This window comes from Cebidichthys violaceus, unplaced genomic scaffold (assembly GCF_023349555.1).
Source record: "Cebidichthys violaceus isolate CVI_PGR_0920_01 unplaced genomic scaffold, fCebVio1.0.p SCAF_4, whole genome shotgun sequence".
NCBI lineage: Eukaryota > Metazoa > Chordata > Actinopteri > Perciformes > Stichaeidae > Cebidichthys > Cebidichthys violaceus.
The window spans coordinates 12,265,908-12,284,376 of NW_027176594.1; the positions used below are offsets into that span (position 1 = coordinate 12,265,908).

The following is an 18,469-nucleotide window of genomic DNA, read 5'->3' on the forward strand; positions in this document are numbered from 1 at the left end:
GAATGTTGTATAGTTAACCTTTTAAAGGTCCCGTTTTGTAAAAATACGGGATCTTTATTATAAGACAGGTCTAAGTGCAATACAAACACTATAAAATATCAAAACGCTCAATCCATGGAAAAATACACACAGCTAATATTCAGAAACTGTGCCTTCAAAAAATCAATCCCTAAGACTTCAGTCCTGCTTGATTTAAAATGTTTATTGGAGAACAAAGGATTAGCAATCTCAATGCCATACAAACATGCTATTTTGTGTGAATTGTGTGCATAGTTTTGTGTGTGTAGGGCTATACTTTACAGTCTATAGACCATTCGACAGTTTTAAACATACACATTATACATGTGTCCCGGGTTATTTCCAGTCGCAGTGTTTGACCGAATTTTTTTAAATTGTGTGGTGCCTCATATGTGTTTATGTGTATACAAACATATATGTATGATCAGCATTATGGGCTTAAATAAACTCAAATCTGTTAGACCTAACTTTGTTTCCTTTTATTTATGTTTTTTATATAATGTCCAATTTTCGAGTTTACATGTGACGTACATCAACATTTCTTGATAAAAACAAAACGTTCGATACTTTTGATAAAACCCTGACCGGAAGTTTTTATTGTCAGTTGTACTTCCGGGTTAACTGTCATGGCGGCGCACTGATAGAACTGAAAATAGAAACCCTAACCCCTGAAGAGGCTAACAAACCCGGAGCAGCCTGCTGTCATGAATTTCAAAGATGTGGTGAAGTGGAACACGAGAGTGTCTGCAGTCTACGCTGTTGGTATCTGGACCATGGTCGGTTCTTACGCATACGTCAAGTACTCAGGTCGATTTGAGGACACGCCAGGTGAGGCAACTATAACCGTGTTATGCTGCTGTTTAGTCGGTTTAATATACAGTCTATGTTTAGGAGTGTTGTATTATTGTATTACTAGATGCTGTAAAATAAACCGTACGAGCTAATTCGGCTTGTACTAGTGCAGTTCACTAGTTCACTAGCACTAGACTAGAGTCACTTATTGTGTTCCTAGAATCCCAGTCATCTGTAAACAGACCTTTACTAAAGTCTTCTTGGACTCCACGTTGTTTTACGGTGCGTGAACACAGTAGACATTACGGTAAGAGCGTGTAAGAACTGACTTCAAAATAAGAGCTACGTTCTGGTGAATGTGATAGGCAATTTCACATTAATTCAATAAATCAGTGAATCTGTCATTAAGGTAAAAATAAAAAAACATGCCGAGGATTTTATACGCATTGTAATGCGTGTACTGTGGGCTGAAGTTAGAAAAAAACACAATAAAAACAGATCTTAAAGTCATAAACATACATGAAAGTTGACCTCTGCATTTAACCTATTCTAAGCATTAGAATGCTGCTGTAAAGGCCCATTTATTTATTTATTTAAGCATGTACTTATATACTTAGTTGTGTTTTATTCATTTAGTTTTGACCCTTAAATTCTCCATAGCATTTCGCTCATATATGAGATTTTAATGTCAATTTAGAAAATCTGCATCAGAATGTCCTTATATTATCTTAGTTTCACACTGATAGTCTGCTATCATTCTGAAGTGAAATAAATCAGTGACAGTAGGCCGTTCCTTTCCTTTCTAACCTGAAATTAGCTCATCAGACATTTTAAGGGCTTTAATTTTTTCATTTTCCACATCAGAATATCTTGATATTATATAAGTGATACTCTGAAGTGGTCTCCTATTAATCCAAAGTGGATGGAGTTTTTGAATGTGAGGTAAAGTACAAATTTTGAGGTCAGGTTGGTCTTTGGAAATGTATTCTTAATATTTAAGTCTGACTAATTATTTATATAGTTGGAATTACATTTTCTCTAAAATACAATTTGCAGGCGGCAGTTATTTACTATTTTATTATTCAATATTTATTCATTTTGTCTTACTTATTTATGCATTTTATTTATTTATGTAATTATTTTTTTATTGACAGACGGGTTTATTGAATGAATGTGAAATTGGCTATCACATTCACCAGAACTTAGCTTTTATTTTGAAGTCAGTGCTGACACACTGATTACACCATAATGTCTACTGTATACACGGACTGCTAAACAACGTGGGGGTTGACTTGACCTGAATCTTCTTGGGACGATGCCTTTGACAAACTAACTTCATTATCTTTCTATTATCACTGTGCAGCTTTGCTTTGTTCTCTATTCCAGTGACAGTCAGTTAGCCTGTTTAGCATTAACGTGAACCCAAATCATCATCTATAGTTTGAACTGTGTGGCTGTAATCAGCAGTTAGTGTTATCTAGTATGAATATCATTTATTTAGGTGATGGACTTCAATAATGTGTTAGGGTACTTGAGTATTTCAATGTTGTGTTGAAATATTGCACTTTTTACTACACATTTGTCTGACAGCAATAGTTTTTTTTGCAGATTAAGACTTCAAAGTGCTTCAATGCATTAGTTTCTTACATTATTTATCTTTATTTTCTGATTTGTATTTATTGTTTAGTCAAGCTGAGAATATTTATTACAATAAATAAATAACAAAGTTGAACATCTTTTAATATCAATTACTCACATTCATTCAGACATGGCTGCCTTTCACAGTTGTTATCCTGTATATTATTCACTCAACCCAGCTTACATAGACATGATATCAGCTCTAACTGCTCACTCTTTACTTTGACCCTTGAACTTAGTGGAAAAAAAAGAAGAGGTTCAAGAGCCAGAAGATCCAAATAAGGTCGTCCACCAGACGGCTCACTCCAAAACAGTCATCGTCTACAGGAAAGACTTTGTCCCGTACAGCACGAGGATCTACAACTTCATCCGGTCCTTCAGCGGGGAACCAAAGAGCGGAGACTGTGACAAATGACGATGGACACTGGGCTCGTTGGGAGCACCTTTTTATAATGCACTATGAATGAATGCTTTTGTGTGAGGATATTCTCTTTATTTGGAAAATAAATTCCAGCGCACTATCCAGGTCTGAGGCAGCTGCTGTGTTTGGATGCTAATGGTCTGACCCCCAGATATGTTTTATTCTTTATCTGCCAACAATATTCAGTAATGTTACTGTCAGCTCCTGTCCACAATACAACTAATGATGTATAAATAAACTGAATCTCTTCATTATGTAAGAGGCTATTATGAAACTGTCTGAAGGTTGTTTATTTTTATAGATCTTGTCATTATCTTGATTGATGACTGAGACAGCAGTTACTAATAACATTAGTGATGTTTGTAGGGTTAACTCTAACCCAAAAAGGCCTATGAGGTGGGAATACATGAGAAGCACCTTGTTTTTCTGACCTGGTGTAAGCAATATCCATTCATGCAATACCCATCAACGCTACACTATACTGTATTATTGTAACATTTGTATGGCATTATTGCTCAGATTTGTCATACAGTTGGGTTGTTGTATCAATTTAAAACATTGAGTTATGTTAGGGAAAATAAGTTCTCATTTGCTTTGTAATTAAAATTCATGTTTAGAGGTTGCTATTATTATATTCCCTAACTTAGTATTTAGAGTCAGATCCTTTACTGACGTGAGTGATAAAATACCACACTGTAAAAAAAAAAAAAACCTCCATTACAAGTGAAAGTCCTGCTTAGAAGTAAATGAACGTAGGAGTAAAACAAACGTATAGGCCTACGCAGGAAAATGAGCTTTGTCAGAGTGAACTGTTGTAACATTAATTGTTTATGATGTATTTAAGAGCTATTTTAAATACTGTTGAACAATGCATCACATATGCTCATTAGAGGTTAAAAATCCTTTTCTGCAAAGGTAGGTCAGGTAGATCGTAAAAAGTACAATATTCACTCTGAAATCTAGTGGAGTCGCCTACGAGTACAGGACAGCAGGAAATGAAATAACCCAAGTAAGGTACAAGTCCGTCCGAATTGTATAGTAATCGAGTAAATACACTTAGTCACTTTCCACTTATGCCACGAAGAAGAAGGAACGTCTTCTTTGTACCACACACCTCCGGGACGTGTGCTGCGTGTTCCGGCCGCTAGAGGGCGACAGCGTCCCGTCCACGGCAGAGGTGTGCGGAAGCTGAGAGAGCGAGCGGCCCGACACGAGCTGAACGATGAGAGCGATCATCCAGAGGGTCACCAAGGCGACCGTGACAGGTAAGCGACTTGTGCGAGGTGGCATGCCTTCACCCCCTTGGTCGTGTCGCTAAACCGAGGCTAACAGCGTTCGTTTATTAACGTCGCTGAGCGCGCGCATTAGCTCACCTAGCTGGGTTAGAATTAGCACTAGCAGCTAAGTTAAACGCATGGCTCCAGAGACAGACGAGGGGGGGGTTGCCTATCCGGAGGCTGGCCGGGTGTCCAAGCTCGGAGGACACCAGCAAAGGGTACAGGAGGACATGCTGACTGCCGCTGGCTGCAGTCCTCCTCGCAGTGATAGTGTCCCCAGTCTGTCCTCCTGTCTGTCCCCTGCCTGTCTCCCATCTGTCCCGGCTGCTTGTCCCTGAATGAAAACAGCAGCTGCTCATGCTTTTCCTGTGTCCCTGCAGTGGGAGAAGAGGAGATCAGTTCCATAGGACGAGGACTGTGCGTGCTGCTGGGAGTGTCGGTGGAGGACACCCAGAAGGATGCGGACTACATGTGAGTGTTTGTGGGAGGGGCCTTCAACACCACTAAGGGCCCCTGGCTACTGTTCAAATCATCAGAGGGAACACGTTGTGTTATGTGCAGTACCACACGGATGAGTTTGGAGTTATGAATTGATGTATCCTTAACTTTCCAAATTGTACTATGTATTTTCCACTTGAGTTCATAACATGATATGTCAGTACAGACATGGTGAAGGAGGCTGCAATGCGTTATTGCATTTACATATGTTTTACATCCAGGGGGCGTTTGCATTTAATAATCATAAACTTATAGATGGTGGGTCATTCTGAAGCTGATTCAGGTATTTGTAGACTCTATTATGTTTTAGTAGTTGTTCTAGTATCTTTTAAATGTCAGAGCCCAGAAGAGGGGCTCAGAACTTCCGAGGCCATGGCAAGTTGAACTCCTCTACTATTCCAGGCAACTATTGGCTTCTATTAATTTCCTCACACACAGTGTTAAAGTCTTTAAATGTGTTAACATTGTGTAATCCAACACACTGAACATCAGGTGTGCATTCTTTTTGTTTTCTGCAGTGCAGACTTTAGAAATCAGTCTCATTGCCATGCAACGATGACTAAACATGATAACCAATGCAGATGTGAGGTTCACACTGATGGATTACAGGTGTGCTCGTTTTGATTCTCATGACATCCAGAAATGAATGTGAACCAATAAGTGTCTGGAACAAAAGAGATGGTACATAAAAACACCTCAGACTATATATAGCACGCATTAAAAATAGATGAGCAAAGATAGAAAGTATCCATGGTTTGTAGTTAAGGAGCTCAAAACGATCAAAAGCAAGCAGAGTTTTAGAAATGATTCCTGCATGAACTGCATTACGACACCGTATTAGAACTCTGATCAACAATATAGACGAATAAATCCTTGTTGTAAGTGATTACATATATCAGTCAAGGTCCAAGTAGATTTTCATGTCCTAGCATGAAAAGCAACGAAGTGTGGAGGACAGGAAGTCGGTCTCCAAACGTGTGCTCTAAAGTCCTAAAGTCTCCGTTCGCATTGACCACATGGATCGGAGGGATTGACCCAGTTTCCTCACCGCTGATCCTCGTGTGTTTTTAGAGTGCGGAAGATCCTCAACCTGCGGCTGTTTGAGGACGAGAGCGGCCGAGCGTGGACCAAAAGTGTCATGGACCGGGACTTTGAGGTGCTGTGCGTGAGCCAGTTCACGCTGCAGTGTGTTCTGAAGGGCAACAAGCCAGACTTTCACTCAGCCATGCCCGCGGAGCTGGCCCAGCCCTTCTATAACAGCATCCTGGAGAACATGAGGAGCAGCTACAAGCCGGAGCTCATTAAAGGTAAGTTTCCTGCTGCTGGACCTCAGAGGAGAGCTGATAAAACACTTAGTGCATGCTTCTGATAGTGTCCCAGTTATCCCTACACATTAAACGTCAGCCCAAGGTCAGACAGCCATTGTTTAGCATCTCTCCACAGGCGTGCATGTGTATCTGTCCGTCTGTCCACGGCTAATCCCTCATACTACTGGACCCATCAGCGTGATAATTAATTGTGCTCTTTATAACTGTATGCTCAAGGACCTCTCGTGGATTCTAGTGATTCACAATTTAACAAAACCCATTTGATTGACTGTTTTCTACCATCATTGACTGCTGACTCTTCACTCCTCTAAACCGGCCGGTATAGGGGCTGAAGTGATCAACGGCTGCTTCAGTAGCAGCCAGGCTAAAAACAAGCCTCTCTAGTCTGGTGCAGGTCATAGATTGACCTTTTGTTGTGGCTCAAAAAACGGACATCTCATTTTGAAGCGGAGCATCTGCAGATTAACTCCATAGCCGATTGGTTTGATCCACTGAAGTTAGGGAGGAACAACTGAGTGATTCAACTCTTCTTTGTTTGGGAGGGGAGATCTGCACTCCACTGAGTACTCTTCTCTAGTTCTACGACAGTGTGCTAGATTTAGTGAGGTCAGAGTCTGAAGTTCCCAGAGTCGGTGGAAACAGTGTGGAGGTCACAATGAAGCTGGTTTCAACAGAGACCCAGGAGGCTGGAGGACAAGACCGATAAAAAGAAAACTTGTTTCTGAGCTTATTAAAAAGTAAAGTGTTGAGGGTCACCATTATCACCACCGACTCATACGCTTGGATCGGTGCCCTGCCCCCCTGCTATTTCATTGCAGTATTCCCATCTCAGTGTAAGTCTTTGGGGGGGGATTATCACGGCTCTGACGGCGCGGTGGTGACGATGGCAGTGAATTGGGTCAGCCCACCGGGGAGCGGGTGTGGAGAACACCTCGTCCCAGCAAGGCAGGCATAAGGCTTCCTAATTAGCCCCCCCCCCCTCCAGAGAGGAAATATGATGATGCAGCGCTTTTCCACCACGGCCCATGGCTTCATTGTGCAGATGGTGTCATTAATCTCCTGGACCCTGTTTGAAGAAAGGAGAACATTTAAATTGAAACTTCCTGTCCTCCTATTGCCCCTTTGTCTTTGGTCCCCAATGTCTCCAGGGTTCACGTTGTCCTACGTCCTCATGGGACAACGACTGACGATGCCAAACAAACAACAAATCTCTGATGTTTGATTTCCAGGTCTCATTGCTGATGGCTTGTAAAATGTCTGTTTGGTCTTGTGTCTCCAGACGGGAAGTTCGGGGCCTACATGCAGGTCCACATTCAAAACGACGGCCCCGTTACTGTCGAACTGACGTCACCTACGGGCCCCTCAGACCCCAGACAGGTACGTTTTTTGAGGTTTGGACAAAGTAGATTGAAAGAACAATTTAACTCAAGGTCCACTTATCGGCTCTCTACTAGAGCGTTCAACCGTATTCCACACTCTCGTATAAGTGGATGGCATTTCCTCAGTTGTCAGGGTTTAATTTACAGCTCAGAATAAAGCTAGTAAACTGAGCTGCATACATGGTTACATGCATATTCAGTCATTATGTAATATGAACTGGCTTCTTCTTAGAGCCCCTTGTGAACCACTAGGTGGGGCCATTCACTGCCCTGTTGTGTGCAGTAACTCTTGCTTCTCATGTTACATGAAGAGCAGATTATTATCAGAGTTTAATTATTATGTAGCTGTAAATATGAAATGAGATCTGAGCTCAACTGACTTGTAGATCAAGACTGATATTTTACAGTTTCTAAGAAAAAATGTACATCCAACATTTAAAAGCTGCTCTAATAAAGAACTCTCACCATTTCTACAGTTTGGAGCTGCTAGCTACTTTCAGTGGAGAAGAGTTGGGTTGTCGGTTAGATGCTGTCAAATCTAAAGTCCTCTTGCTGGTTTCTTCAATCTCTAAAATAGCCAAACTTTAATGTTCTTTTCCCCTCAGTTAGTTGTATTCTGCTGTTTCTCTACGCCATGCTAGCTCCAGCCATTACTTATGTCAGACATATCTTTGGATTTTTATAGACATGACAGTCAAATCTGCCTGAATTATTGGATGGGCTCTGCATTTGATGAGTGAAGAGGGGTGGAAACAGAATGTTCATGTCTTTTCCGAGATGCATGTCTGCCGTCCCTCTCGTCCGTCTCCTGCTGCAGTGGGACTGATTCACTGTGAGGCCGCTCATGCATGTGCCCTGCTCTGTAGGGGAGGATATTCATGTTGCTGAAATGAATAGTTGATTAATAGACGAGTTGATGTCAAATTAAGTTCTGACAACTTATGATGGGCAGGGTTGAGTATTAATCCTCAATACTTTTTTGGTGCAGACCCTCTCTACCCCATGGCCACCCATGTTGTGGCAAAACATTCTCTTTGGGTTGTCTCTCACATTTTGGACTATATACTATTTATGACAATTTCACACAAATGTCTAATATGATAAAGTGATGACATTTTAGACAGACATGTTTAAAACTATTTATTTTAGTATTATTTCAATGAATTGAAAAATATTGCGGGCTGGTGGTGGCTAACACTGTTTCCTCACAGCAAGAGTTTGATTCCCAGGCTAGACGGGCCTTCTGTGTGCAGACTGCATGTTCTCCCCGTGTCGGTTTGGGTTCTCTCCGGGTTCTCCGGCTGACATGCAACTTAATGTTAATTGAAGACTCTAAATTGCCCATAGGTGTGAGTGGTTGTCTGTCCTGTCCAGGGTGTAGCCCGCCTTCGCCCAATGTCAGCCGGGATCGGCTCCAGCCCCCGTCACCCTGAACAGGATAATACAAACTTTATTCAGGATAAGCGGTTAAAGATAATGGATGGATGAATGGATGAAAAAGATTGCTCCCCCCCCCCTTTGGAAGCCAAAACAATGTGTTTCCATCAACTGGTAACAATATTAGTTTCATTTGTTGCTGTTGTAGCTTCTTCATATGTTTGATTTCCTCTGAGTAAATGATGCTAAGCTGAATCTTGATAGCTCTCCTAGCATGAGAGCACTCCTTATTATTCCAAACGTAGTCAGTAATTGATCTTTTTCACAGCTATTTGATGGCTGTGTTCCAGCTATTAATGCAAAGTTAATAATTAATAATCCTGTGTTTGATAATAACACTTTGGATTCACTCCACATTGCTCCTGCTGTAACTCAGTTTGGGATGGACTCAATTGATAATCATGAAAATTAAATTGAGCATAGTTGACAGGTTAGTTAAGTTATTATTCTTAAATAATTAAAACCCAACTACAATAACTTCCCCCGCTTTTGGACTACTAAAGGATTATCTTATAATGGTTAGTTTCCCTCTACATCTCTTTCATGAAGCACCACTCTATACACCTCTGTCAGCCTCTTATTCCAGAAGACGTTCATCTATCCGTCGTCCTGAAAGGATTCTGGTCACTTCCGTGGAACCCGGCCAGCATCCTCATGCTTCGTCTTTGGCTGCCCTCCCCTCAGTGGCCTTGGCTCGCTAGTCCAAAGGGAGGGATATTAAGCAGTCCTCAGAATTTTAATCTTGTCTGTTTGGGAATTTTTGCTGTGGGGGGGGGGGGCAGACGAGCCAAAGCCGAGGCTGAACATGAGGGATAAAAGGCCAGCCAACAGGCTAAACTTGGCACGGGGGGGGGTGAAGCAATGGCCAACAGACACTGTTCCATTCTTTCCATGAATCAGGGTTTTAGTCCTCTGCAGGGCCAGGCGGCCAGCAAACAATGGTGTTATCCAGAGCAATGAAAATTATGCCGTTTGGATGTTGCCTTTGGGACGCTGAATGACGGGTCCATAGCAGAGGGGTCCTTTTCTGAAGGTTGATCACCTGACTGTTTGTGCATTTTGTTTTGGGGCTCTGGGCTGTAACCCAACAAAAAAGATGGAATGTTTGATGATGTAAGGTCAGGTTTCTATCGAGTTGGGATTCAGAGTTTTGGGGTTTGTAGGTTTAAAGGAAATGATAATTCAGCCAGCACCACTTTAAGCAAAGAAAACTTTGATTTCCATTTGCTTTCACATATATTTGCCTGCCCTTCCATGTGCTTATGTAAAAAGCCTAAGGCAGGGAGAGCAGCTGCAAAGACCCCCAAGGATACAGAGCGGAGCATCAGTGATAACAGAAGTGACATTGGTTAGGTCAGACACAGCAGCAGGAGGAGCAGGAGGAGGAGGGGTGGAGGCGGGTTGTAAGCGGCCTGCAGAGGAAGCAGCAAAGGTAGCAGGCTGAACCAGCTGATCCATCAGCTCATGTAGCACAAACATCGTCACTACAACCGTACCATTTCAAACTCTTCTGCATAAACGGACTAACGCTTGCACAGGTGCGTTACCCGTCTGGACCAGTCTGAAGTATTTTCAACAGGAGTCATATTACTCTGGGATGAATGAGACTTGGATTATTCTGCATGAGTTGTGTGAGATTTTGTAAACGGACGTTTGCATGTAGTTTTGCTGTTGTTCAACGTGGCCCCCATTTACTTTAATTCGTCGAGACCAATCGCCGTTCTTTTGTATTCTTCATTCACAGAGGATCGAGAAACAAAGTTTTCTTCTAGAATTCAAGGTAACACGGGGCGAGTATCTGATATACAGATGATCATTTTGGGGTGAAGGAATCCTTTAACACCAGAGATTGAAATGTTGAATGCTTTAAGAGGAACGTTTACGTTTGTTCACAGCGGTTCACAAAGCCAGTAGGCCTGGTTTGATACCACAGCGTGTTAATGGGTTCAAATGGGAATAACACTGATTTCTTTGGGTCCTCTTTGAATAATGTAATGTCTTATGCAATGCTTTGGATTTTCAAGATGACATTTAGTTCATAAATATTTCCCAGCCGCCATTAAAGTTTTAACACCTGTGTTTACAGGCCCCTTTCCAGATGGAGGCTAGTATACTGTTGTGGTGTTTCATGGGCTGTGAAGAACACAATGAGGAAAGGAGGAGCTCTTTGATTGGAGTGCTGACTACCAAGTGGCACTGTGAACTGTTATTTTGGAGTGTGTGCGAGGCTGGGCATGCAGTCACAACAATGGACTCGTTGAAGTGAGCATATGACGACCCAGAACAGCTCTTGGTGAGGAGAGAGTAGAAGTGGTTGTACATCCACAAAGACAAGTCAGATGTGGAGTGCTGGTCTGTGCCGCTGACGTGTTTCTCCGTCCTTGTTTAAGTAATTTCACTAATTCTCATGCATGTCGGGACCTTTGGGTGAATACTGAACATGCTGCAAAGGTCATGCATGATCTGCAAGTCATGATGCAGCACATTCATGATGTGAGCCACCAGGAACCCTAGACGGAAAAGGTCTCAGTTCCAGTTCAGCCAAAGCGGATGGATTTCTACAACTTAAGTTCACAACGTTTGTTTTGATATCTTGAGAAAAGTTACTCCTCATTTTACGTGCGCTTGCCTAGGAAAGCCAGCAACATGGGTCAATTTTTTTTCCATTAGAAACTTCCCTCTTTAAAGGGAACTACTTAGTTAGGTTTATATAGATTTATATATCAACTTGACTTCTTCCGTTTTGTAGAGAATCCTAATTTTCTGTGTAATTTAGATATTAGACGCTAGATTGTTAGCTATAAGTCTCATGTTGTGCAATCCAGGTTGAATCTGTTCTGCAAATGTTAAACATTTTCATATATATATATATATATATATATATATATATATATATATATATACATATATATATATATATATATTATTGCAAACTATCGGAAAGTATTTTGCAAACTACGAGTAGCCTACAAATAGGATCTAACTATTTCTCACATCCTGTATTTTCTTTGAAAGCTGCTGTAAACTGTCCGACTTCACCACTTCATCTTGATCGAGCCTAATTGATTGATACAGATGTGTGATCGATGCAGTCATGTGATAGATATAGTGTGTCGGCATGCAGTGTGTCGGCATGCAGTGTGTCGGCCTGCAGTGTGTCGGCATGCAGTGTGACACTATGCAGCGCCTCTTTAAAATGAGATTGAAGTAATGTAAAAACAACAAAATAAATGATTACGTGTGGTATAATAATACAATATATATGAATAATTAGTGGTAAAAGCAAATCGTGATGCGCGTTGCATCTCTGAGATATTGTAGGGAAGCTACAGTGAAGTTACTTAGCAGAAAATATTTTGGGCTATGATCTAAAAATATACAAGCGCAATGCTCAGAATTATTGTTTGTTTGTTGGCTCATTATTTTGCAATAATGTGGAACACATAGAACAAACACAACTTCAAAGTTCAGGCATGTTCTCTGGGGGAAAAAGAAGTATTTGAGGTAATTGAATGTAATTTTCCTCTTCAGAGACACCTAAATGTTTTTAGGAACAATTTTAGGGCGTGTGATTGTACATGTTTAGGCCTCATGAATTGAACTACAAGATGACAATTATTATTATTTTTTTTTACAAATCAAGCTTTCCTGTTTCTTGTTTCCTCAGCTATCAAAGCAGGAGAAGCAGCAGCAGAGGAAAGAGAAGACGCGCTCCAAGGGCCCCTCAGAGTCGAGCAGGGAAAAAGGCGCTGTGCGTTCCCGACAGGACCCCAACGCCAGCAGTGGGGCCGACGGGGATGTGTCATCAGAAAGGGAGCCCTAGGTCAAGGGTGAGGAGACGCAGGAGGTCTTTTCTGCCCCATGAGTTGTGTGTACTTCCATTATCTCAAATGTTTCAACAATGTTCAAACCCAGAGAAATCTGCATTGACATTGTCAAATCTGTTCTAATTCACCTTTTAAAGCAAAAGAGGAAAATAACACCCTAAATGTTTGATTACAGTATGATTAAAGTAAAACGGTTAGCATACATACAGCATGTCAGCAAATAAAAAAGTTACAGATTCCATGTCTGACCAGGGCTTTACTATATTTTTTTCTTACACATTTCATTTATAGTTGTAGAGTTATATTGATTAATTATAAGTAGTCTGTTTTAGCTCAATTCAGTGGCAGATGTTTTAATGGACCAGTTTGACTGAAATTTGCAGAAACCCTGACAGACCTGAACACACCAGACAAGTTACAGCTGTGCCTTGTCGCGACAAATTACACAGTTGTTTTTTTGAATGTCTTTCACACTGTAAACAAGAATGGTTCGCTCACATTTTTGAGTTACAAAGGATCTGCATATTTCCGTAAACCTTCTCGCCTTTTTAACAGTGAACTTATTGGGGGGGAAAGTACCCAAAAAAAAGCAATACTAGGTCTTATGGTATGTTTTGGTTCAAAGTCTGCCCATCCAGTTGAATTGTAACCATGCACTACATTCAGCAGCGCACTCTCCATCATATGCACAGATCATTTGCCAGCGTCCCATTAAATAAGAATTCAGTAAAATCACTACTCTCATTCTCCCATCGCACATGTAGCCCACATCACTGCCAACACGGCTGCACTGTCTGAGCCGACAGGCTCCATGCTGTCAGCAAACATTTTGTTATACTACTGGAGTGAAGCGTGCAGTAATACCTTCGCAGCTAAACAGACTTTATCAATACACCTATTCAACAAGCATAAGCATAGTGAGAACATGTGGAAAAGCAACTTGTCAATCGGCTCTGTTCGCAGTCTCTCATCCACCGCCCCTATGTTCACTCAACCACAGAGCGCTAGCTCAGCTATTAGCGAAACAAGCTAAAACAAAAGCTGTCTATATGTAGTTTAGATTAGTTTGCCACGTATCTCAAATCCTTCAACTTCTCTGCTGGCTGAGACAAAGCAGCCCCTCCTCTCTGCACGAAAGTTTTCCTTCTCACTCAGACAGGTGTGCTGGAGCCCACATTGCCCCATTAATTAACTAGCTAGCTGGCTAACTTACCACATGGCACATTGTATTTATTTGGCAAATTGATGGATTTTGTCAGTTTATGATATGATGAAATGGTTTGTTTCTATCTGCATGATGAATACAACCGGAGCAGCCATTTTATTCACAAATATTCCTCAATATTCCCAGAACTTCTCAACCCTACTCCCATTTATTACATTAGCATATTCTGTCAAGGACAATATGGCAGCTTTAAATGTGCAGTGAGAAGAGAAAAGCAGTGTCGTTCACATTCACCTCAGCATCTCTGTTTTTTGCCTCTCCTTTTCCTGCCGGCTCTCTTTCATATTGTTGACGTTGCAGTGAAACTCAGCAAACAGACTGTTAGTTTCTCATTCTCTGGCTCATGTTGTGGGGATGAGGAGGGGTTTGGGTTGCTCCTATTTGCCTTCAGTATTTGTTTACTAGTGCAAAAACAGAGGAGGAGGATAAAGAGCACTGAGTCATCTCTCTCCGTGTCCCTGCTGCTGTGTCACCTCTCTGGCCGATAAGCAGTCTGGCACTGCAACCCAACTGTGACAATGACGGTTCTACTTCCTGTTCCGCTGTTCACACTCACTCAGACACCAGTGGAAACATCTTAAAGTGCACCATTGAAGTGTGTTGCATTCATTTTGATGTGTTTGGTACAGTTTTATCTGAATTTATTTGTAACTTGGCGCCGCCCACGATCACGTGACTGATAAAAGCTCTGTATACATGTCTAGGGATTATACAAAGAAGGTCAGCTCGTTTTTAAATGCTTTAGAAACAACCGGTCTTAAAAATCTACATTTGAGTAATTATTTTGCAGCCAAATCAAATAGTTTACAGGATATTCAACCTTTGTTTCTTTATAATATATTTAATACTTGTTTACAGGGTTTGTTCAAAGGCAATAAAGTAGTTTATGAATGAGATATGAGTTTACAGGTAATCACAATCCTTCCTCGTCGTAGCGGCGGTTGATTTATGGCTGTTACACGTACAGTCTACGCGTATATCTCTGGATTACACTCGTTGTCGTTTTGATTCTTCACAGTTCATTTTGTTTGTACGCCTTCTGGTGTTAATAATAATGCAACGAACAGCGCAGAGAGTATAAACACCTCCGTTCATGCTCCAGGTCGCGCTCCGCCTGCGGAGTACAGACAAAGCTTATGCCCGTAGTCCCATCTTCTTCTGCAGGGGAACCTTGCACTGTAATCCCCAAGTGCATGTTGGGTAAGACATGGAGGCTTCAGCACCTCGTTACATAAGGCCTTTTAGTCTGACAGAGAGCCAGATCGAGGGAGACGGGAGAAAGAGGGGGAAATGAGAAAGACGCTAAAAGAATAAAGTCTGAGTTGTTCAGAGAGTTCTTTGGGTTTTCATCTCGCACACAGCTATGGAGGGAGGAGAGGTGGGAGAGGGAAGTTTGGATGTCAGAGAGAGATGTCAGACAAGGGGCTTGCTTGCTTCACTCTGTTGTTGCATATTTTAAAGAGAGAACTGGTTTGCTTGGCCTGACTTAAACATGAGCAGCGTTGGCTTTTCTCTCAGTGACTCATGTGACAGTCCTCCGTTACCTGCTCTGGTCTTCCTTCCTTGCTGCCTACAATGTTCTGATGTTGATATGAACATCTTACATGAATGTGTCAGCTGTTAGCGATTCCTATCCCACATTGTCAATTGCAAAACTGTTACAGACGCGTCACATATATATTCAAAGAGTGGATGCAACTTACATTTTTCAATTTCCATATGTCTGCTTTCACAATGTTCTGCCTTTTTTATTTATTAACCCTTACAGTCACATTGTTCATCTGTGAAACGTTGATGATAAACAATAAAAAAGTAATTCCAGTTACCTGTTTTTGTCACCGTTCACTTCATCTGGTCACCTAAAATGGCTGTGGATGAGGGCGATCTTAACAGCCGTGCTAATCATTATTGGTAGTATTTAGCAAAGACAGAAATGTGAAAGTTGTCCCTCGTAGAGACAGAGAATTATCACCAAATGTTGCACTTCCTCTCAGCTATGAGAACTGGTTGAGTGTCTTTCAGCCAATAGCTTTTGGTTTTCTGGCCCACAAGTTTGCTCACAGAAACAGAAGAAATAGAGAGTGAATACTGGACTGAAAGAATGCTGCCCTCTATCTGCAGAATAGGTGTGCTACTGTAACTGTTTGCTAACATGTTCTCATTACAATGTTAAAAGGTGAAGATATGTTGATAATGTGTTACTGGCACTATTAAGCCAGCTTTAAAGGCAGACTGTTACACTCATGTCTTACACATGAAAAGTTGAATTAATAATATATATATTTTTTTAATGTTTAGCCCTTTTATTTTTTGTTTGTTTAACAATATTATACAGAAGCAATAAAAAGTGTCCTTTTTCATTCAAATATGCTCAAGAGTTTAGATGCGACCGCCTCACTTGGTCTGCTATGACCATCAGCTTATTGTGGCTAATGCTAGCAACCGTAATACTTTGATTATTGATGATAGAATGATAGAACAAATGAGAAGAGACCAAAAATGATTCTGTTCTCTCTCGTGCAGATCTCAAACCGGGGACGTAGCCTTGAGCCCAGTTCCCTCAGGAAGGCCTCAATCCTCAGTGACTGACACCTGATGGTGGACCGTCCTCCTTCCTCTGGCCTGGCGCAGAGCATCGTCCCCCCGCCGGTGTCCGTGGCTTCTCTCCTCCGCAATCAGATAGGACTGGCTAGGTGTAAAGTAAAGAGGCGAAGTCTCACCTCAAGACTGCCCAGTCTTCTTCGATTGATGAAGGGAGACTTGAACAGGGGTGCAGAGGGAGGGATCAGACATCACAGCACTAGACTGTGTGGCTCAGTGTCTTTCTCCTCCTGCCTATCTTTCCAGGTGTCTACCTCTATCCTGCTCTGTCTCTCTCCGTCTTTCTCTTTCAGATTCTGCCTCCCTGTTTCACTCTCTCTCTCGCTCTGCTCAGAGACATGGACTGTCCTGTCCTTGAGGCATAACTCAGATCCAAGTCCTTGGCTTATAGTGAACACGAGGACAGTGATGTCAGTATATCAAAACGTCAGTGACACCTTGCTTTGTGTGTAACGTCTGTCTTTAAAGGTTATTGTACCTGTATGAAAAGGCTATGTTTTGAGGCCCAACTGCTCCAAAACACCGGTGCTCTGTAAAAGAAATATATATTGTATAGCTAGACAGCATCGCAACAACACACAAGGCCTCGGACTCTGACCGACCACCCACATCAGCTCTCTAGCTCATGCTTTCTAGAATATTGGCAATATGTTAAGAATGATCTTTAGAGTGCAAAAACTGTGATTTCAGTTGGACCTAAAAATAAAAGATTGATCTGAGTGTCTCTTATATATGATGACATCCTCACTTTTCCTGTGTCTGTGCATATTTGTTTGTGTATCTGGAGAGCCTACCAACCCACATCTGGTAAAGAAGACGACCCTGTTGTTTGTTTGTGGTGGGCTGCCTGCATCGGAAATCATGTGATTGAACAAGCCAATCAGATTCAGCTCCCCTTCCTGTGTCACATGCAGGCTCATTAGAATATACCGGCCACAGCTTGGCTGTGGTGGAATAGTCCTCTTTGCTTAGGAAGGTTCCTCACTGAGTGAAATGACCTGAAGTGTCCAAGTGGCCTTCATGATAAGAGCTGTTAGAATTACCTAAATGCTAAGGAAAGGTGCTTCAGTGCTTCCTTTATTAGCTCCTTTAGCGTAGGAAACACTGGACCTTCCTTTACCAAAGGAAAGTAGATCACTCTGCCCCACAATTCCTTGCAGCGGCAACATTTAAAGTGACTCATCATTCGGCCGTCCATGAAAACAAATATCCTTATCTCACACAGGTTTAACAATTATACTAATACAGTCATAAAGTAATAGAATTCATGTTGATGAATATGAACAGACAGTGACAATCCTTATGTTTCATTCCATATGTATTTATTCACTTCGAACATAGCAAATAAGTTTAAAAAATATAATACGAAATAAAATGAACAGTAAATAGAGCAAACTGTCAATGAACAAATTCTCGTTCTCAATAACAAGAAGCATCCTTAAAACAAAACAAGCTCGGCCTGTGATAGATTATGAATCTGATAAAAAGCTAAATATAACCAAACCATTGAATCTACATCATTGCACAAAGGAAATCTTGATATTGAACAGTTTCATTGATGTTGAATGAGTGAATAGTTTCTACTGAAGCATGATGATTGTTGTGTGACAGCAGCAGGAAGGAGCTCTGGTTTCTCTCCTTCACACCACGAGTGAAGCAGCCTGTCAGAGAAGAAGCTCTTCATAAAGCCTGCATGCAATATAATAAGAGATTTCATGGGGTCATGTTTTAGTTGTGCTTTTTGTAGTCTTTCTTTGTTGTAGTTTCTCCATGACAGACCTACGTCAGTGACCTCCACCGTGGTATCATAATGACGTAGTTTAGTGAAAGTGGAGTGGATTCTCTAAACACCACGGTTGTCGTTCATGAATTCTCCTTCTCATCTTTCCTTGAGCCTGTGACATTTTCCATAGAGGTCAAGGAAGAGTGGTTAGGAATAGACGGTATGAGGTCATTTTTGGACTTTTCGACCGCAGCCCTTGAGATCTACCTTTGCAAAGGTGCATCATATTTTAAACGCAACCAATC

General features: G+C 41.5%; 2 protein-coding genes across 3 annotated transcripts; both read left to right on the plus strand.

Moving 5' to 3' along the window:
- The first annotated feature begins 640 nt into the window (after positions 1-640).
- On the plus strand, positions 641-3,143 carry LOC137885047 (small integral membrane protein 26-like). The gene is made up of 2 exons (XM_068727180.1): positions 641-846; positions 2,688-3,143. The coding sequence occupies exons 1-2, from the start codon at positions 723-725 to the stop codon at positions 2,861-2,863; spliced, it is 300 nt and encodes a 99-aa protein (XP_068583281.1). The 5' UTR covers positions 641-722; the 3' UTR covers positions 2,864-3,143.
- An 893-nt stretch (positions 3,144-4,036) lies between these two features.
- dtd1 (D-aminoacyl-tRNA deacylase 1) lies at positions 4,037-17,188 on the plus strand. 2 transcript variants are annotated; one of them, XM_068727499.1, is made up of 6 exons: positions 4,037-4,134; positions 4,527-4,617; positions 5,716-5,951; positions 7,252-7,349; positions 12,456-12,656; positions 16,364-17,188. In XM_068727499.1, the coding sequence occupies exons 1-5, from the start codon at positions 4,092-4,094 to the stop codon at positions 12,609-12,611; spliced, it is 624 nt and encodes a 207-aa protein (XP_068583600.1). In that variant the 5' UTR covers positions 4,037-4,091; the 3' UTR covers positions 12,612-12,656; positions 16,364-17,188. The 2 variants fall into 2 exon arrangements, with proteins under 2 accessions (XP_068583600.1, XP_068583599.1); XM_068727498.1 differs by having other exon boundaries at positions 12,456-12,618.
- Positions 17,189-18,469: the final 1,281 nt, after the last annotated feature.

Coding starts and splice junctions, on each gene's coding strand:
- dtd1 (XM_068727499.1), top strand. CDS start 4,092: ATGAGAGCGATCATCCAGAGGGTCACCAAGGCGACCGTGACAG. Junction 4,135..4,526: donor CACCAAGGCGACCGTGACAG/GTAAGCGACTTG, acceptor GTGTCCCTGCAG/TGGGAGAAGAGGAGATCAGT. Junction 4,618..5,715: donor CAGAAGGATGCGGACTACAT/GTGAGTGTTTGT, acceptor GTGTGTTTTTAG/AGTGCGGAAGATCCTCAACC.
- LOC137885047 (XM_068727180.1), top strand. CDS start 723: ATGAATTTCAAAGATGTGGTGAAGTGGAACACGAGAGTGTCTGCAGTC. Junction 847..2,687: donor TCGATTTGAGGACACGCCAG/GTGAGGCAACTA, acceptor CCTTGAACTTAG/TGGAAAAAAAAGAAGAGGTT.